At 39.4% G+C, this 21,650-nt stretch overlaps 1 protein-coding gene across 1 annotated transcript in view; it reads left to right on the top strand.

Moving 5' to 3' along the window:
- The window catches only part of Dcaf10 (DDB1 and CUL4 associated factor 10), a 45,202-nt gene extending 25,242 nt beyond the window's left edge, over positions 1-19,960 (top strand). Inside the window, exons 4-7 of the mRNA XM_075967295.1 lie at positions 9,734-9,936; positions 10,928-11,038; positions 12,298-12,443; positions 13,450-19,960. Of these exons, the coding sequence (XP_075823410.1) occupies positions 9,734-9,936; positions 10,928-11,038; positions 12,298-12,443; positions 13,450-13,818 (829 nt within the window). The 3' untranslated portion in view covers positions 13,819-19,960. The remainder of the gene's footprint in view (positions 1-9,733; positions 9,937-10,927; positions 11,039-12,297; positions 12,444-13,449) is intronic.
- Positions 19,961-21,650: the final 1,690 nt, after the last annotated feature.

Here is a 21,650-nt window from a genome sequence, read left to right as displayed (position 1 = left end):
ACACTAGTGCACTTTTTAAGAGAGAGAGAGAGAGAGAGAGAGAGAGGAGAGAGAGAGAGAATAAAATGAAAATGCAGTCAGGAACAATAGTGCGCACCTTTTATCTCAGCACTTGAGAGGCAGAGGATCTCTGAGTTCCAGGAAAACCAGAGCTACATAAGAATCTGTCTTGAGAAAGCCTAGAAAAAAAAAAGTTTTGTTTTTTTTATCTGTTTGAAAAGCTATTCAAGGGGCTAGAGAGATGGCTCAGTGGTTAAGAGCACCAGCTACTCTTCCAGAGGTCCGGACAACAACCATATGGTGGCTCACAACCATCTGTAATGAGATCTGGCGCCATCTTCTGGCATATGGGCATACAGGCAGGCAGAATGTTGTATACATAATAAATAAATATATCTTTTAAAAAAAGGGAAAAGCTATTCAAGGAGTTGGAGAGATGGCTCAGAGGTAAAGATTTCAATTCCCAGCAACCACATGGTGGCTCACAACCATCTGTAAAAGATCTGATGTCCTCTTCTGGCCTGCAGGATACATGCAGGAACAACCCTGTATACATAATCAATAAAAATCTGTAATAAAAAAGAGCTAATCAAATAGAGGAGGGTCTAAGATTCAAAATAAAAGACAAAATTACTAGCAATGAAGAAAGGAGTTATAACTAAAGTATGAGTTAGATGTGGTGATGTATACCAGTTATCCCAACACTGAGCCTGAGGCAGAAGGAGCATAGGTGTAGGGCCAGGTTAGACTACACGATAGGATTCTATCTCAAAACCAACACTATGTGGCCAGTGAAATGGCTCAGTAGATAAAGCCTCTTCCCACCAAACCTGAAAACCTGAGTCAACCCGCCAGCCCCGGGTCTACCTGGTGGAGAGTTTCCTCTGTCCTCCACATGTGCACACATACCCACACATACATGCACATGAGATAAATAATAAAATAATTTTAAAGCTAAAAAATTCAGCAATAACACTTTTATACCAATATACATTAAAACTTTGATGAACTAGCCATCTTCTTTAATATAGTCCTAGCATTTGAAAGACTGAGTAGGAAAGTTACAGAGTGTTTCAGGCCTACCTGGCCTACACAGTGTGAGACCTATCTCAAATAAATCAAATCAAAATAAAACAAACAAAAAAGCAGCACCTCAGTAAAACTGACCAATGAGAATTGACTTCTTTTTGTGTGTGTGTGTGTGTGTGTGTGTGTGTGTGTGTGTGTGTGTGTGTGTTTTGGTTTTTCGAGACAGGGTTTCTCTGTGGTTTTGGAGCCTGTCCTGGAACTAGCTCTTGTAGACCAGGCTGGTCTCGAACTCACAGAGATTCTTATCAAGTCTTTTTAACCAACACTCCCTGGTTCAGCAGAAGCTGCCATTAGAAGATTGAACTTAATGGGACCTTAGATACATAGCTGCACTAGGTTCTAGGTTTGATCCCCAGCACCCACACATAGTGAGTTTCTGCCATACTAATTAAGAAATATTTGTGCTCTAAGTCATACCCTACACCTACTGGTACCCACTCTTCATCCCATGATCTAGTAGCTGAAGTCTCCTTATACACTCACATTTATTCTAAGTACCCAGTGTTTATACAGTACTGAATATTACTTTTGCTTTGACCATTACAAAATGACAAAAATTGGGGTCTGGAGAGATAGCTCAGTGGTTAAGAGCTCTTATTCTCTTCGAATGACAGTTTGGCTTTCAGCACCTACAGTGGACAGCTTATAATGGCATGCAACTCCAGCTTCAGGGGATCCAGTCTCTTTTGGTCTACATGGGCATCTACACCCACAGAATATATCCACACAGGACATAATACATATAGTCATAATTTTAAAAAAAATCTTATAATTTCAATGACAAAAAATTAAAACATATCTACTAAAAATTTAAATTAATTAAAACCTATTTACTAATAAAAATGCAGTACAGATGATTTTATAGGTGACTTCTATCAAATATTATAAATAATAATCTAATTAAATTGAGCAGGTTCTAGAAAAGGAGATTCGGACCTCATTATAAAACCATTATAGTATAACTTGGGTAGCCAAACATAACAAAGATAATGTTAGAAGGAAAAAAGGAAAATCCAGCATGTAATATGAATGCTGATTAAAAAAAATATTCTAGAGCTGGAGAGATGGCTCAGAGGTTAAGAGCACTGACTGCTCTTCCAGAGGTCCTGAGTTCAATTCCCAGCACCCACATGGTGCTCACAGCCATCTATAATGAGATCTGGTGCTCATGTATGCTGGCATGCAAGCATACATGGAAGGAATGTTGTATACATAATAAATAAATAAATCTTTAAAAAAGTCTAAATAAAAAGAAATTAAATCATAGAAGATAGCAACTCAAAAATACCAAAACATAGTTGAATTTATTCTAAAAATGAATAGATATCCTGTTAGTTTAATTATATTAACAGATAGACTAGCTATTTATATGATTCTGTTTTATAAAATTCAACAGTCATAATTAAAAAGCAAAAGTATAGCACCAACTTAACAGAAACTGAAATAGTGATACCCACATGTCAGCTGAAACAGAAGGATCATGAGTTTGAGGTCAACCTGTGCTATACATAGCAAGATTTAGGGCCTGGCAGTCGTGGCACACGCCTTTAATCCCAGCACTTGGGGGCAGAGGCAGGCGGATCTCTGAGTTCAAAGCCAGCCTGGTCTACAGCGCAAGTGTAGTGAGGAGAACCACTAGTTAGTTCCTGGCCACTTAGCCCCAAAATACACAGAAACTGTACTAATCAAATCACTGCTTGGCCCATTAGCTCTAGCTTCTTATTGGCTAACTCATACGTATTAATTTAACCCATTTCTATTAATCTGTGTAGTGCCATGTGGATATGGCTTACTGGCGGGGCTACTGGCTTCTGACTCCGCCCTCATTCTCCCAGCATTACCTTTAGTTTTTCCTGTCCTAGCTCTGTTCCCCTATAGCTCTGTTATAGGCCCAAAGCAGTTCCTTTATTAACCAATGATATTCACAGCATATAGAGGGGAATCCCACATCAAGCAAGTCTCAGGACAGTCAGGGCTACACAGAGAAACACTGTTTAGAAAAAGAAGAACAACATCAGAAAGAAAGAAATGAAGATAGAGAAACAAAAAACAGTTGAATTGATGATTTTAAAATCTTCCCATAATTAAAAGACCAGGCCCAAATGAGTTTACTAATGAATTTTACCAACCAAAAAATACAGAATTTCCCAACCCAAACCTTTGAGGAATTGGGGGAGGGAAAAATGTGATAAAAAATATACTATATGAAGCTCTCAAAATGAAATAAAAACATAAAAAAACCTTTTAGAATAGCCATCACAGTCTAGTACTATCCTATCAGCAAACTAAGATAAGCAACTGCCTGATAACCTCTCAGTCAGTGTCAGGGCCGGGAAGGAGATAGGATGCATTCTAGACATGCTTGGAACTGTCAGAAAGGCTCACCTACAAGGAAAGTTGAATTGAGCAACATCTATAAAGGATTATGTACAATCAAGTAGAATTTATTTTAGGAATACAAATTGGCTTATTGTCTGAAGAGTCAACTAATGTAGTATATCATATTAATAAAGTTTAAACTTCATATAATCATCCTAATGCATCAGAAAAGCACTTTTTAAACAAGACTAACAACTTTTTGTGATACAAGTAAGAATAAAAGGAACTTCCTCAAAATGATAACACCCATGAAAAACTTGCGGTTTAAGTCATAAATACTTAATGTTGAAAATTCTAAACCCTATAAGATTGAGGACAGAGCTAACACCACTTTGTCCAAATTGTTCTGAAGGTACAGCATGGCTGTGGAGGCGCAGTCAGACAGGAAAAGTAAAATACATCCAGACTACAGAGAAATAAATCAGTCTTTAGTTGCAAAGGATCTGCACACTATGTAGAAAATCTGATGGATCCACAAAATCCCTAGAGCTAAGTTCATCAAGTCTATATATATAAACTCAATTGCATTTTTATATATGAGGAAATATACAAGATTAATATACAAAGCCCAATTGTATCTCAGCCTATGAGCAAATATACAAGATTAATATACAAAACCCAATAATATTTTTACATATGACTAGATACACAAGTTTAATTAATATACAAAACACAACTGTATCAATTTATAAGCAGATATATAAGATTAATACACAAAACCCAATTATTCTTATATATGAGTAGAAAAACAATCCAAAAATGAACAAAAATGTTTCCATTTCACAATGGCATCAGAATAACTAAGATAATTTAGGAAAAAAATTAACAAAAGTATAAGATTTATCCTGGGAGTATAGCTCAGCAAGAGAGCCTTAGATTTGATCTATAACACGATAAATAAATAAATGTATGTGTATTCATTTGTGTGCCATATATATGACTTGTGCAGTAAAAACTAAATCATTGCTGGAAAAGGTTGTAAATGAAGGAGAGATACTACATGTTTGTGTTTGAAAGATTCAGTATTATTAATAACAATGGCAAGAATGTGGGAAACTGGAATTCATTACTGAAAACCTCATTATTAGAATTCTCATTACTGGAATTACAGTTTGCCAGCTTGTTTTTGTTTGTTTTGAGCTAGGGTCTTTCTCCGTAGTTCTGGCTGTCCTAGAGCTCACTGTGTAGAATAGGCTGGCCTCCACTCTTAGACATCTCCCTAGCTCTGCATTCAGAATGCTGGAATTAAAGGTGTATGTTACCATGCCTGGCTCAGTTTGCCAGCTTTATGAGATATTAAATATAGCTAGACTATGACCCAGCGATTCTACTTCCTAAGTATGTTTACTCAAGAAAATGAACATATATGTGTACACCCAGACTTGTACATGAATGTTTACAGTAGTATTTTTCATGATTGCCTCCAAAAATTGAGCTAATCTGATATCTCTCAAATGGTAAATAGATTAACACAAGGTAGCGTATCAGTTGGGCATGGTGGTGCAAGCCATTAATCCAGCACTCGGGAGACAGTGACCAACCTGATGTACATTGTGAGTTCAGGACAGCAAGGGCTATGTAGAGAGATAAACAAACAAACAAAAAGTAGCTTATCCAATTTAAAAATATATACCATTTAGCAATGAAAAAGAACTGAGCCAGGCAGTGGTGACACATGCCTTTAACCCCAGCACTTGGGAGGCAGAGGCAGGTGGATCTCTGTGAGTTCAAGGCCAGCCTGGTCTACAAGAGCTTCAAAAAGCTACAGAGAAATCCACAAACAAACAAACAAACAAAAACCACACACAAAAGGAAAAGAACCAAATAGTGATGTGTATTACAGCAGGGATAAACCCCTAAATATCATAAGTAAAAAGAAGCAGGTTTTTTTTTTAAAAAAAAAAAAAGCCCTTATTGTAAGAGTATGTATATAAACTAGGCAAATAATGGAGATAAAAAGTAGATTAGTGGCCGGGCGGTGGTGGCGCACGCCTTTAATCCCAGCACTCGGGAGGCAGAGGCAGGCGGATCTCTGTGAGTTCGAGGCCAGCCTGGTCTACAAGAGCTAGTTCCAGGACAGGAACCAAAAGCTACAGAGAAACCCTGTCTCGAAAAATCAAAAAAAAAAAAAAAAAAAAGTAGATTAGTGGTTGTCTAGGTCCAGGAGTTGGAACAAGGAAGGATTGCCAGTGATGGTCAGGAAGATTATTAAGATGCTGAAAATGTTATAAAGCTATAGTGTGTTGTTTGCACAATTCTAAATCATTTAACTGTACACTTAAAATGAAGCCATTTTATGGTGTGTTAATTATTCCTCAATAAAACTTTATGAAAACCAAATGATTGTAAACAGAAGTGGAAATTCACCAAAGTATACAGAGTATTCAGCTTTGTTTTTTGGGTTTTTGTTTTGTTTTTTGTTTGTTTGTTTTTGAGACAAATTTTCTAGCTCAGGCCTGAAACTGTTGTAGCAGAAAATGACCTTGAAATCTTTCTCATCCGCCTACCTCTACCTGCTGAGTTGTGGGATTACAGGTGTGTGCATCCATAGCCAGTTTATGTGCTGTTGGGGATCAAACACAAGAGTGCATGCTAGACAAGCACTCTGCTAACTGCGTGACCTCTCAGTCCTCGGGACAGAATTTGTGATAAACCTCTAGAAATTTCTCTATGAAATCAGGAAAGAGAATATGCCTACCACTGCTCCTGTTGTAATCAGTGCCATAGGTGAGGTGGTGCAATAAAAGAAAAGTCATGTGTGTATATGGATTGGAAATTTAATATTAATCACGGATTATGTGGCTCTTAAGTATAGACAACTTTCTGTCAAAGACCAAGTAATAAATATTTTAGTTTTTGGTAGTGTGTGGTTTCTGAGCAGCCACACAGGAACAGTACATGAGCTGATGTGGCTATGTTCATGCACAGCCAGTGGACCAAGTTTGGTCCACAGTCATAGCTTTCCAGCCACTTGTCTATACAAAAATCCTAGAAACTCTTCAGAGAAATAATCAGAATTAGTAAGCATTGACCAAAATTGTTAGATATAAATTATGGAATTTCCTCAGAAAGACAGAAAGAACGAACTCCCATAATAACCTAGTGGTCTCTCTACTAGGTATACATCCAGAGGAGCTGAAGTCAGCTGCTAAAGGCTTGTACTCAGTCACTCATTGTACAGCACCCAACAGATGTGTAAATTTTAAAATATGGTACATATACAATATGTTCTTCAGCCCCTTAAAATATGGAAATCTTTCTCAGCAATATAGATGAGCCTAGTAGACACATCTTAAGTGAAATATACCAAACATGAAATGACAGATCAAAAAAGTAGAATTGGAGAAGCAATGATTGGAATAGTGGTAAATTATCTAAGGAACTGAAAACTGGTGCAGAGGGGAGAGAGTGGTTAGCAGAAACAAAATTTCAATTAGGGAGAAGACATTCAAGAGGTATAGATTATATAACATAGTAACCATAGTTAATAACAGTGTATAATACTTGAAAAATCCTTGCGAGATGCCATATCTTGAGATGGGGTTTCATTGAGTCGCTAAGACTGGCCTGGAACTTATTATTATAGAAAAAGCTAGTCTCTAATTCAAGGTCCTCTTGCCTTAGCCTCTTAAGTGCTAAAACTACGTGTAGCTACAGTATATAATTTCACGGAAAATGGATAGTCTTTATGCTAGTTGTAAGACCTAAATTTAAGTCTTTATGAGATAAATTAAACCTGTAGATAAGAAGGCTCAAAAACTACACTAATCCCAGAAGCAGTAGAATCACAGCAAGTTCATTTCCAATTTGGTCTACATAATAAGATCCAGTATAGTCCAGGCTACTTAATGAGACCCCGAGGTTAGGGTAGGAAGTCAGATATGAACTTAAAATGTTAGGAAAACAGAAGGAGCTTGACAATAGATTTGAGAATCTGGGAGACAGGTAGAAGAATGTCAACTGATTTAGCAACTGCAGTTTAGGCAGTTTCACTCAAGAAGTTTAAGAAAGCTAAATCCTCGGGCTGGAGAGATGGTTCTTCCAGAAGACCGGCGTTTTCTTAGCACCATATCAGGTAGATCACAGCTGCCAGTAACTACAGCTTTAGGGGATCGAACACACCCTGCACACAGATGACACACACACATAAATAAAAGTAATTTTTTTAATATTTATTTATTTATTTGTTATGTATACAATATTCTGTCTGTGTGTATGTCTGCAGGCCAGAAGAGGGCACCAGAACTCATTACAGGTGGTTGTGGGGCCACCATGTGGTTGCCGGGGGAATTGAACTCTTTGGAAGAGCAGGCAATGCTCTTAACCGCTAAGCCATCTCTCCAGCCCCTAAAAGTAATTTTTTAAAAGAAAGCTAAATCTTGAGTTTCAGAGGGAAAAGTTTAAGACTTTACTGAGTTTACCCAGAATCCTCAAAAACCATAGGAGTTGGGAACTCTGGGTATCCTGTACTGAAGGAGGGTAGCTAAGGGGGAAGTTTGAGAAATATTTAAGAACTTAAAGGTCTATTCTCCACCCCTTCTAATTGGCAGTGCATCATAAAATGAAGTTTCTATTTTGGTAAGAAGGGCAATATAGAAAATAGTGCCATATTGGAGGATGCCAGAAACAATTGGGGCTTCAATGCCTTGCTGAAGCCAAGGTGACTGAGTGGGTTTCTTTCAGTTGTCAACCCCAAAGACCTAAGCACTGAGAGCTTCCTCAGAAATGACTTCACCTGACCCTGTACTCAAGAGTTCCCAGTGACTTGAATCCCTTGCTCTTAAACTATCTAATGATAATTAGATGATTGAGAAAATCTTCTAGTAGCGAGAACATAAATAGGAAGTTTTTTTGGAGGACAGAGAGACAACATAGGGAGAGTAAAACACAATAACTAGTGCCGGGCGGTGGTGGCGCACACCTTTAATCCCAGCACTCGGGAGGCAGAGGCAGGCGGATCTCTGTGAGTTTGAGGCCAACTTGGTCTACAAGAGCTAGTTCCAGGACAGGCTCCAAAGTAACACAGAGAAACCCTGTCACAGAAACAAAACATAGTAACTAGTTACCCATATTCTCATATATAAGACTTGAGTGCTTGAAGCAAAAGTAAGATACAGTTGAAAGAGAGGCCTTTGAATGGACTAGTACTATTCATCCTTTGGGTAATGCTCTTCATTTTAAAATTCTCAATAAGTTTTATGGGCTGGCAAGGTGGCTCAGTGGGTGAAGGTACCTGCCAATATGCCTGCAGCCTATGTTTAATCTTTAGGGCCCACATGGTAAAGAGAGAACCAACTCCTGCAGATTGTCCTCCATGTGTGTACCCACCACACATCATTTTCTCTTAATTAAAAAAAGTTTAGTTTATATGCTTTTCTGTGGTTATTGTATGGTTCACAATTTTTACAATCACCAAAAAGAATAGAGGAAATGGGGCTGGAGAGATGGCTCAGAGGTTAAGAACACTGACTGCTCTTCCAGAGGTCCTGAGTTTGTTTCCCAGCAATCACATGGTGCTCACAGCCATCTATAATGAGATCTGGTGCCCTCTTCTGGCATGCAAGCATGCAGGGAAGGAATGTTGTATACATAATAAATAAATAAATCTTTAAAAAAAAAGAATAGAGGAAATAGGTGAGAGGCAATATAGATAATGACTAAAATTTTCAGAAAATTTGAATAATATAAAGATTTAGAAACTCTTATGAATCTCCATAAAGATAAATAAAAATCTAAATTCTTATGCTCAAAGTAAAATTGCAGGATTCTAAAGACAAAAGATCAGCTGAAGGAAGTGGAGAAAAAATATCCTAAGTAGCAGGCTGATAGCAGACTGATGAATAGCAGCACTGAAACAGTCTCCTCACATTCGTCGAGGAGCCACTGTCCTCTCCGCTCTATATGCAAGGAAACTTTAAGAGTCAAAGGCCAGCCTGGACTACTAGAGCTAGTTCCAGGATAGGAACCAAAAGCTACAGAGAAACCCTGTCTGGAAAATCAAAAAAAAAAAAAAAAAAGTCAAAGGCATGAGTGAGAGTTTACTTCAGTAAAGTTTTACTTAAAAATTGTGACTGTATACTCAGAAAATGATCTCAAAAGAAGGGTTGGAGACTAAGGCGAGGTAATAAAAGTAAAACAGCCTAAAGTATGTGTGGAAGGTTTTCATCGGCTCTCAGTTCTGCTTTAAGAGTAAAGCAATTTGACTGGGACTACAAATCATCCTATCTGTGGTAACACTAGGTTTGTTGGTCTGATTTCTTCTTAGGTGCACAGAAGATGGGTGTCCACATAAGAAATTCTTTCATACGCGTTTTCTTATGCGAATGAGATTAACACCAGATTGTTCTAAAATGTTGATCTCAACATCCTCTGGATATCTTTTGATTTTGCACGATCTGGACTTAACTAAGTCTTTAGAAGTAGGCAGCTATCCCATTTTGAGAGCAAGAAGAACTACTTCAAGTTCAGGTAAGATTTTCTGATTAAAAGATTTTCTGAAGACTCTGAGCCACAGAGGTTTTGTTCTAAGTGTGTGAGCAGGGAAAAGGACAGAAAATCAAAGCTGTTCTTTAGGAAGCTTATTCTTGGCTTTCCAAGGATGGGCAACGATCTGTGTGAACCAACAATAACATTAACCTGTGCCTCTAGAAAGACTCTTAGCCAGAGAATCACCATCCCTGCCTCGAACTTAATGGTGGCTCATGGTGCCTATATTAGGATGTTAAGTTACAATCACTCCAAGAGCTCTAGGTCTGTAATCTATCCTACACTTCCATGTCCACTCACAAGCTGACCCATCTTGGAGCGTCCTTTTGCCAAGCCTTGTTCTTTTTTTCACTGCTGATTTCAGTAAACTTAAATGAAGCTGGGGCTCATAAAACTTTAAATGCTATATTATATCAGTATTATCCGATAGGCATCATATTGCATCTGCATCTGGAAATGAAATATTAGGACTAAAGGTGTGTGAATAATACCCTTGAAGTTGTCCATTTTTGACTGAAAAACCAAAAAGCTGTTCAGTTTTCTATGGGTGATTCTAGTTGCAAATGTCACAGGAAATCAGTCTGTCAGGGACTCCCCAGAAGTGTGCAGCTGCCAGAAATGCAGGGTGAATCATGGCTGTGTAAAGTAACATAACACACAGGTATCTGATATTCACTGTCACACAGGTAGGCAGCTATCTTTTCTTCTGTTTTAGAAATGTTAGAGAAGCAAAGATGTTTGCGTGGCTTTTTATCTTATTTCACACAAGTCTTTACTATGAAAGGTTTTAAAAAGGTTTTAAGTAGACCTGAAATAGAACCAAGAACTGTCTGCCTTTTTCTTAGTTCTAGTCCAGTTTACATGAGATTTTGTTGGCACATTTTAGTTGTATTAAAAGTTCAAGTAGATAATTAAAAAATTAAAAGATACTGTAAGAGTTATTCTAGGTTTATTGTTTGGTTTTCTTTTCAAGATTTGACCACTTCATCAAGTTCTTCTGGTTCTAGAGTTTCTGGTTCACCTTGTCATCACAGTGATTCTAACTCATCTGAGAAACACATGTCACGAGCCTCTCAACGAGAAGGTAGGTTAAAAGCTGGCTTTACAATCTTACAGCAATAGGTTTCTATCAAATAGCTTTCTTTGGTTTAGTTTTAATCCATAAAAACAAAATCTAAGAAAAATGAGGCCTTATGTTGCTTTTTAGCCATCGTTTGAAAAGACCGACTCTAACCTCTTGGAAGCATTGGTTTTATTGTCCCAGCCCTATCTTGATTTGGTCTAGTTTGAAGATGAAGTACTTGGGAACTGTATTTAAGAAATGTGGATTCCGAACAAGGATGCCATGAAAATTAAATCAGTATGTATGCAGAACTAAGCCTGGTGACACAACCTATTATCCAGCACTTGGGAGAGGCAAGAGTATCGAGAGTTCAAGATCATTCTCCTCTTCAGAGACTTTTAAACTAGCCTGGGGTACATGAGACCCTGTCTAAAAACATAAGCAGCAACAACAAAGGTTTTTCTAGGCTGCTTTCTTATGACATCGTGAAAATGGTTTCTCATATATTTTGATCAGCAACGGCGGCATACTAGGAACTAGGCTGAAGGAAATGATGTGGCTTATAGTAGAGTCACCAGGAAGATGTCTCTCACCCTTGGTTTTTTATCTATTTATAGTATGGGTAGAGACTTGGGAATTGTTCAACTTAGAATTTTCCCAGTTTCACAGTGGTATAAAGTGGCATGCATTCAACAGAAACCAAACTTCACATTTTGAACTTTGATCCCTGGCTAGCAGTATGTATTACTTTTTCTCATGGTTCTGGAAAGTTCCAGTTAGCCACACCGTTGTGAGAATAAACGGCTAATACTGTAGGTCAAGCTGTCACAGAGTTGTGGCATTCAGTGGGTTGGGTGTATTGAATGCATTACAACCTAAATATTTTCAGCTTTGGACGAGTTTATTAATCATCCCAGTATAAAGGATCATCTGTACTGTCCTTAAGGATCATAAGTCCTGATCTTTTTTCTAAAAGGCAGTCCTGGGTTCTAAGTATTTCATTCTTTGGCCTATAGACCAGTAAGTTCTCTGAGTTGAGAATTGTGACCTTAATCTTCTAGATTCCTTCCATGCACATGACTTCAGTTATTAAATAAAGAACCTTTTGAGATACAGATCCAATGAAATGTAAAATTCACATATATTGGGACTAAGGGAGCTAAGATGGTTTTACGTGTGGTATAGTGTAAGGAATAAAGTAAGGGATGAAGGCAAGAAGGTAGTTGCCAGAAGTCCTGAGTCTACCTTAGTCCTTATGTAACAATTTTTTTGTATCTCAGGAGTTTCACCACGAAATAGTCTTGAAGTCTTAACCCCTGAAGTTCCTGGTGAGAGAGATCGTGGAAACTGTATCACATCTTTACAACTGCACCCCAAAGGCTGGGCCACCCTTCTTCGGTGCTCAAGCAACACTGATGATCAGGAGGTATAGACTACTGCTTCACATTCAGCAGGGCTCAATGGACAAATTGTCCTTGCCCTGTGTGCAGACCTTAGGCTAATAACCAGGTTCAGGCCCTGCCCTCCGGACATACTACCAAAGGCCCCGTTTCTCAACTCCTCTACCTCCTCCTCTGTTGCTTTATCCCTTCCAGCTCTTCTTCCTCTCCTGCTTTGTTATAGTAAGCTGAGAAGCGCACTAAAGACCATCAGCAGCTGATATCATGCTTAGCTTCTTCATTCTGTCCCCATCACAGAAAAAAAACAAAACGATATGTTATATGTTACACCAAGCTATTCAGTTAAACTGACTAAACGTGAGGTTTAGGGTTTAGTAAAATAGTTCCACCAGGCAGTGGTGGCTTACACCTTTAATCCCAGTACTTGGGAGACAGAGGCAGGCGGATCTCTGTGAGTTTGAGGTCAACCTGGTCTACAGAGCAAGTTCTAGGGCAGCTAAACCTGTCTTGAAAAGCCAAAAGAAAAAAAAAAGATATATCATAACTGTCTATGTAAAAACCAGAGGAAACTGAGAAAGGAAGGGGCTAAACTGATGTCTGGAGGAAAAGAGTTAAAAGAACTTAGAATCATCCCAGGACTCAGAAGGCAGAGGCAGGCAGTTCTCTAAGAGTTTGAGGCCAGCCTGGTCTATGGAGCAAGTTCCAGGACAACCAAGGCTACACAGAGAAACCCTGTAGCAAAAAACAAAACAAAACCAAAAAAAAACACTTAGGATCTCCTTACTGTGGTAGGCAGAAGTCTGCAAGGAGCTCACTGGCTCTACAGACCAAACTGAAGGAAGGCAGAAAGGCCTTTGAAATATGCAGAGGACGGATTGTTGCTGCCCTCAAAAAAAAAAAGGAAATGTATTGATAGCAATGTAATGATAGAAGTCGTAGGCAGCCTCAGGAACAAGAGGTCTTAAAGCATTAGAGTGTTTCTGCAGTACTGTTTGGGGTCTGTCACTTCAGTTTGTCTCCTGTCTCCTCCAGTGGACTTGCGTCTATGAATTCCAAGAAGGAGCTCCAGTGCGGCCTGTGTCACCTCGATGTTCCCTGCGGCTGACTCATTACATTGAAGAAGCTAATGTAGGCAGGGGCTACATCAAAGAACTTTGCTTCAGCCCCGACGGACGAATGATTTCTTCCCCACATGGCTACGGGATTCGCTTGTTGGGATTTGACAAGCAGTGCAGTGAGCTTGTTGACTGTTTACCCAAAGAAGCCAGCCCCCTACGGGTGATTCGCTCTCTGTACTCTCACAATGACGTGGTCCTGACAACAAAGTTCTCTCCAACACACTGTCAGATTGCCTCAGGGTGCCTTAGTGGACGGGTCTCTCTGTATCAGCCAAAGTTTTAGGCACAACTTACATCAAATGAGGAACTCTTCTGGTGTTTGTTTATGAATTACTTCAATTTAGGTGAAGTATTTTCTTTTTTAGAAGATCTTATAACTCTGGGTCAAGATATTGGTTCTTATGGGTTGGTGAACACCGTGACCCGAGTCCTTGGCCATCCAGCATCATCTGGGCATCTCCATTCCGACCATGCAGCATCGTTCTCTCGGCATTCCTTTGCTCTGCTGTCTGTGCCGCTGAGTTTGGGTTTTCCTAGTCATTTTGCATGTGGCTCTTGTTCTCTCCCCATCCCTATTTCCATCACTGCTCCCCCCTCCCCATTTTATTTTGGTATGAATTTTGTGAGCATTGGATAAGAGTCATGGTTGGGATGAGGAACAGCCTGTGGCACTAGTGTTAAATAAAACCCAGAAGTTGGATGTTGGCACACCACTTGTTGAAAAAAAGAAAGTTCATCTTCATTTATCAGTACACTTGGCCTTTAAAGTTGCTGTCAAATATTGAGCACAGATAATAGCATTATTCTCATAACTGATACTCTTGCAACAAAATATCCTTTTAAAATTTCCTGTTAAAATTATACAAGTTATCTCATGTGAGATTTTTGTTGTGAAATTCTAGAAAAATATTACAACCTCATTGTAATTTATTTTACTTGTATGAATTTAAAATCTCCAGCATGTGTCTGTATTTGGTATTTTGTTCCTGTCAGCAGCATTGGAAAGGAAAGGAATAAGCTCGGTCATTTCTGTTGTACAGAAGATTTATTCATTAGGTTGGTACAGTTTCTGGCCATAGAGTGAGAAGACTAAGTTGGCTTAGATTGGCTGTGATTCTTTGAGTCACATAGATGAGCTGTTCACAGTAATGGGTGGGAGGAAAATAAAAGATTTTATTGTCTTTGTTCCTTCAGCCAGAGAGCATAAACTCAGTTCTCACCATCACTAAGAAGGGACCTGTAGTCCTTTAAGCTGCTGTGTGACTTGAGTAGCACTGCTGGCTCTGCTTTGGTCATGGAAAGTATCAGGCAAGGTGTGAAGGCAATGCTACTCCTGCCTTGGATGGGCAGCGTTCTTCCAGTCTCTGCTACATTGATGGCACTGTTGAGATGTGTTAGAAGCTGGAATAATTGAAGCCATGCAGAGCCTTGCTCTCTTTGGTCACATGCCCTTTAGGCCAGCATTTCTCAAATATTAGGATGCAGTATAATCCTTGAAGGATTTGTGAAAAATGCAGGAATCTGGGCCTGACTTTAGAAGACTGATTTAGGCAGGGAAAGGACCGGACTCTGTTTATAAAAAGAACCTTAAATCATCTATATCCAGGTGGCCTCCAGGTCATAGTTTGAAAACAACCTGAAATTGCAGTAGGTATTTCTATACCCATTTGGTGCTTAACACAACTTCCACAAGATGTTTCATCTATTTAAACAGTAATAATAATAAATCAACAATAGCAATTTTAGAGTAGCATATAACTTGAAATGGTATTCATTTCATCGTTAGACAAATGAAAGAAGTTAAATGATTTGCCTAAGGTCATACAAAGTTAGTGGGAAGGCCAGAGCTTCAAGTCTTTTAATTCCCCGCTCAAGGCAGTTTCTACTGTATTATGACGGCTGTTACAAACATCAGTGATGCCAGGCAGTGGTGGCACATGCCTTTTATCCCAGCACTCAGGAGGCAGAGGCAGCCTGGCCTACAGAGCGAGTACCAGGGCAGGCTCCAAAACTACACAGAAACCTCGTCTTAAAAAACAAAACAAAAAAATCAGTGATTATGGGCATTTTGTCTTTAGGTTATATTATTGTGAATAAGATGATCAGATTGGAAAAGGCAGCATGGCAGTAGATGCTGAAAGTTTTATCCATAACAAAAAAGGTATTTAATACAGAAATGTTGAAACAGCCCAAATACACGAGTAAATGCACAGTTCTTTATAGTGCCCATCAGCCATTCACACACCTGTAAGAGCTTGTGTCTCCCAAAGAACAATGCTAGCTCTGGGGCAGTCTTTAAAAATTAGAAAAGCTGGAAAACTTGTAGTCATTGAAAAAAAAAAAACAGCAAAGTACAGTGAAAATCATAGGCTTGCTTCTATAAGCTAATTTAGACATAAGGATATTAAGGTGGTAAGTTACTTCTTTGCTGTGTTCTTAGTTGCAAATACAGAGTTCAGAATGATAGTCTACAGTCATACTACCCTTGAATGCACATGAACTCACCTTAGAAGCTAAGGTGGGTCAGGCCTGGATGGGAGAATTCAGAAGGATGCAAATGCAATTATCGAAGAGGGAAGCTTTTTATTTCCTCTTATGATAACTGAGCTGTTATCTGGAGTCTGTGCTCTCTCTCTGGTTTTCCGGGGGGGGGGGCAAACATCAAACTCAGGCTTTGCAAGGCTCCCTCCCAAGCAGCACTGAATTCAGACCCAGGTTTGCCTGTTTATTACTAAGTCTGTACTGACTTCTCTACCATTTTGCCCCTTAGTTTGTGAAGGATGAGCTAGCTACCTTGGTCTGTTAATGTATGAGCTTGATATCTTCTGCGAAATTTTATTACAAGGCTGGCCTTGTTGCCTTCAGTGCTGCATAGAAGAACATTTCCAACACTGGTGTTTCCATGAGACTGTAGATCATCACCCCAGGCATACATGTGGGCCGTTCCTAAGCTAAAAACAAAGCAAGCAGCACTCGTGTTGAAAACATAGAGGATAGCTTTGTGAGAAAGCCAAGCCAGAGATGAGAACCGAAAAGAGCCAGCAAGTGCTGCAGCAGGGAGAGTCAGGTCCAAGACAAAAATCAGACAGTGTTAACCAGAATTGAAGGGCCTCAGAAAACCTGTACTATTGGGAAAAGTTACATATTACCATTTTAAGGTCCCATTTGAACAGTCTGAAAATCTGGTACTTTTTACTGTTTTATTTATACATTTCTATTATAATTGGTAGAAGTATATTATAATTGATAATGAAGTTATTGTTGGTAAATCTTGGTAACAAAGTTATTCTGGCTAAAAGCTTCCTTCAGAACACCTGTTAATGGGAATGCCATGTTGAATGACTTAGGTGCATCACATATACAATAGTTGCTTATTTTCAAACAGGAAATGAAGGGCTAAAATAAGTCTTTTGTTTTTAAAAATACGTGTGACCATGGAACTGGAGAGATGGCTCAGTGGTTAAGAGCACTGATTGCTCTTCCAGAGGACCCAGGTTCAATTCCCGGCACCTACATAGCAGCTCACACCTATCTGTAACTCCAGTTCCAGGGGGCTTGACACCTCACGCAGACATACATGCAGGCAAAACACCAGTGAACATAAAATAAAAATTACTTTTTAAAAAAGTGATCACAGCTAGTGGTGGCGCACGCCTTTAATCCCAGCGCAGGGGAAGCAGAGGCAGGTGGATCTCTGTGAGCTTGAGGTCAGCCTGGTCTGCATGCTAAGGTTCCAGGCTAGCCAGAGTCATACAGTGAGTCCCAGTTTATTTGTTTTAAGTGTCTTTTTGTTTTTTCACAAAGCCCAAATCATGTCTGTTTTATTTCTCCCTGTTAGATCCCTAAGAAGAAGCCACAATAGAAGTTTTAAGGGAACAACGCAAAGGAAAATATAAAGTTCATGTTCTACTCCTGCATCTAGGACCAGGTCAGCTCATGTAATTTTAAAGGCTGTCATTCTAGAAGGGGAGCAGAGGGGAAACACCCCAAGAAACGCTTAGAAGACTGTTGTCTCTCACACTGGACCATGCAGCACTGTGTCCCTAAGTGTCTGTTACACTTGGCTTTTAGTTTTGTTTTGTTTTTGAGACAAGGTTTCTGTGTGTAGACCTGACTGTCCTGGAACTCGCTGTGTAGACCAGGCTGGCCTGCAATTCAGAGTTCTTTCTGCCTCTGCCTCCCAAGTGTGCACTACCATGCCAGGCTTTCATTTGACTTTTATATGGTCTGGTAACTTCCTGATGACAATCATCCTCATTCAGTGACCAGTGGTCCTTGGGTGCTGTATAGATCCATTCTGTAACACCTTCTGTTGGTCATGAAGGAATCCATATATGTGGATTTTGTTTGGATAACTAATGTGTATCTCTTAAGTGCCAAAATTTTAAATTTGTAGTTATTTTTGATGCAAGTCTCCATAGGTATGGTAGTCTACCTCTCTGCCTTCTTAAACAGCATGCTCAGTCTGATTCACTTTATTATGATGAAGTTACATTACACTCACGATGTATTATTGCAAATCCACAACAAGCTCTGATACATGTAGAATATTTCATAGAACACAAAGGGCTATAAGAAATGTGAGAAATATCTCTTAGGAATATTCCCTCAACTATGTATTTGCCTCATGGTTAGCTTTAAAAATATATATTGCGAAGTAATGTATTCTATCAGCACGCCTGTTTCTAACAGGCTCCTACTTTCTTCTGTGCTGTCTTATGGGCTGTGACATGAGTTAACCAGTCCTGGTCGCTGCCTACAAAAATAACTGGGCAAACTCTGGGCACACAGTGAGGCAGCTCCTTTGGCTGTGTTCTACTCACCATCTGAAAAATGAAACCCACTGTTAAAGGTGGGACAAGCAAGTAAGGGAGGTATAAACCAGAGCTGCTGCTGCTGCTGCTGCTGGATCCCAGACTAGCACTGAACTGAAGCAGAGTGCAGCAACGACAGCGCTCCACCTGCAAGGGGTAAGCAACACTTGCGGAAGGACACCCACGGAGTGCAGAAGAGGAAGGAAAAGGAAGCTCCGGGTAGGCTTAGGACTATAGAGATGCCACTGAAACCATTGAAATGTATGCCTGATATCACACTAATGGCCACCAAACATGTACATCCTAGAGATAACTCCTGCCACTGTCCTGAGAACTGCTCCCATTCAAATGATAATGGAAATTATCGCCAACAGGAAAATCTCCAGTTTGCCATAAATGAGCTGACAGAGGTTCAGTCAAAAGCCCCAAGGAGCACATCTGGTGCACACATCTTTTGGATGTATGTACATAGAAATGTGACACCCCCCAGGAGTAATAAAGTAATGTTCAGGATTTAAATCCGGCCACAGTCTTTAAGATAGGTCGAATCCGTAGCTTTCCCAAGGCTCTTTTTGGTCAAACGTTAGGTTTTAGTTTTTAACAAACTTGAAACATTCTAGTTAATAAGCTGCCAATCAGAACACTTTATCGCAGGGTCTAAGGTGCTATTGGCTTGTCTGCTAGACTGTGCGCTCCTTCAGGGCAGAGCTATCTTCTTTATTCTTGTATCCATGGTGCCCAGGAGAGGATCTGACAGAGTGGTTGTTCAATAAATACCTGTTGAATGAGTCAAATGAACCTTCACTATGTGTGGCCTCAAGTTCCCATGAAGCCAGAATGTGATGGAAAACTTACCGAGCCCCAGAGGCAGTATCAGGTGGTGGTGGTTGGGTTTTGGTTTGGTTTAGTTTGGTTGGTTTTGTTTGTTTGGGGGATGGTTGTTTTGTTTTTAAATAGTAGGCTGTCTTCCTCTGGGTATTTATTGATTTTGAAAGCTAAGTCAGGGTTCTAATTCTCATTGAACATGGACTTGAACCCTAGTATATGCCTGGTACTAGGTACTCAGGGAACCGAGATAAAACTACGGTCTCTCTATAGAAGCATAGGAAACAGACATCAACCGGGCTGGCATTACAAGGTTGTGGAGTTATTTAGGCTCCATGCTCGTTTACATGCAGCCTGTTGTAAACCTGGGAGCAGCAGTAGTGCATTCTCATGTGGCCTTGGCTCACACATTAAGTGGATCTTACTTAGAAAAGCATTGTAAGAATTGCACATCCTCCAGCTGTCTTTAAAGGCCTTCAAAGACAGCTACAAATGCATGACTTCATTCCTTAGTTTCTACTCTATAATTAAAGCTACTTCCAGATGGTTTTTGGTATGTGAAATGTTCTTTTCAGAACAGATAAACTTTCTAAGACTGTAAAATAGATTTACCTTTCCTATTGAATTATTTTAAGCCTTTGAGTGGATAGACAGAATTACAGATGACCACCACACATACCAACATAAAATCTCCAGGTTTCTTTAAACCTTTATATGTGCCCTGAATATTTTGGTACATGTCTACCTCATTATGTGATTTTAAGAAATAAATGTTACTTGCAAACATTTGACACACTTTTGTGTATGATTAACATGTTTGAAAGGTCAATGAAATATCAGATATAGTGGCTTGAAATATTTTACTCTCACCACCTGGGTATGCATTTTTAGATCAGGACTGACCATAAGGTTGAGACAGGGCAGTAGTAGACTGATAATCACTTTTTTGATCATGTAAACTCCAGAAAGAAATTATGAATTCATGTCAAATTTTGTTGTTTTGTTTTTTCTCATGGGTTTTTTATTTGAGAAAGAGGCTCACAATATAGCTCTTATTGGCCTGGAACTCACTATGTAGATCAGGCTGGCCTCAAACTCAGAGACATACACCTGCCTCTGCCTCCTGAGTGCTGAGATTAAAGGCCATCAGTAGGAGCCTGCCTCCACATTTTGATTATTTACCTAGTATGCTATTATATTAATCTATTGCCATTTAAAAACATATGCAAAGCTGGGCAGTGGTGGTGCACACCTTTAATCCCAGCACTCGGGAGACAGAGGCAGGCGGATCTCCAAATTTGAGGTTAGCTTGGTCTATAGAGTGAGTTCCAGGACAGTCAGGGCTATACATAGAGAAACCCTGTCTTGAAAAACAAAAAATATGAAGAAAAGGCATAACACTGAAAAGTCAAAGTTCTAAGTTTCTCCCTGCATGAGAGAGGTAAGAAGAGAGTGATTTAGTAGGTCAGCGGCGCAGGCCTGTACTTCCAAGCACTCTGGAGGCTGAAACACAAAGATCACTTGTGTGCGGGCAGGGCCAGCTTGGGTGATATAGCATGACTCCATCTCAAAACTCAAACAAGAACAAGTTTCATTCAATTCAGATTATTTTGCCAAATAGATGAACTGATTTAACAAATTGTAGCTCTAAGTTTCACTGTTACTTCTTTCACTGACATATTGGGGCTACTTAAAAACAGGGTATTTTAGCTGGGCATGGTGGCACATGCCTGTAGTACAGCACTTGAGAGGTTGAGGCAAGAGGATCACAAACTTAAGGCCAGAGTAACATAGTGAGATTAGAAACAACAAAAAAGGCAAATCAAGTAAATTTTTAATTGGATAAGAAACTGGCATTCTAAATACATATTAGTTTCCTATTAGTGCTGTAACAAACTCTCATGACCTTAACATAGTGAGGTTAAAAACAAAAAAGGCAAATCAAATAAGTTTTTAATTGGATAAGAAATTGGCATTCTAAATAATATATATTAGTTTCCTATTAGTGCTGTAACAAACTCTCATGACCTTAGCGCTTTAAACTAGTACAAGTTCCAACATGGGTCCCTACACAAAAGTCAAGGCACGAGTGGGCTATGTTCCTTCTGACTCTGAGAATGTCTTCCTTTCTCTAGGTTACTGTCTCTCCCCCTCTGCAAAACCAATGGCATATATGTTCTCATGCTTTCTGATACAGGTTTCCTTTTCATTTCAGAAAATGTAAACATTTATTGAAATTGTCTTAAGAGATGAAAAGCGAGGCTCATGCATTACAAAACTCGAAACCTTCGCACTCCCTGACATCTGACCTCACGATTGCCGCCCTCCAAAGGTCCATTCCACACAGTAGAGCCACACACAGTTTTATCCGAAAGTTCAAGCCAGCTTTTCTCCTCGCTACCCCGACTCCACTCATCTCTGGCCAATTCCCTCATCTCTTTATCATTTTTTTTAATGCAAGAGTGATCTTATGTCT

The sequence above is a fragment of the Microtus pennsylvanicus genome, chromosome 3 (assembly GCF_037038515.1).
Source record: "Microtus pennsylvanicus isolate mMicPen1 chromosome 3, mMicPen1.hap1, whole genome shotgun sequence".
Taxonomy (NCBI): Eukaryota; Metazoa; Chordata; class Mammalia; order Rodentia; family Cricetidae; genus Microtus; species Microtus pennsylvanicus.
Note: the sequence above shows the minus strand (reverse complement) of the source record. Positions and strands in the feature narration are given on the sequence as shown.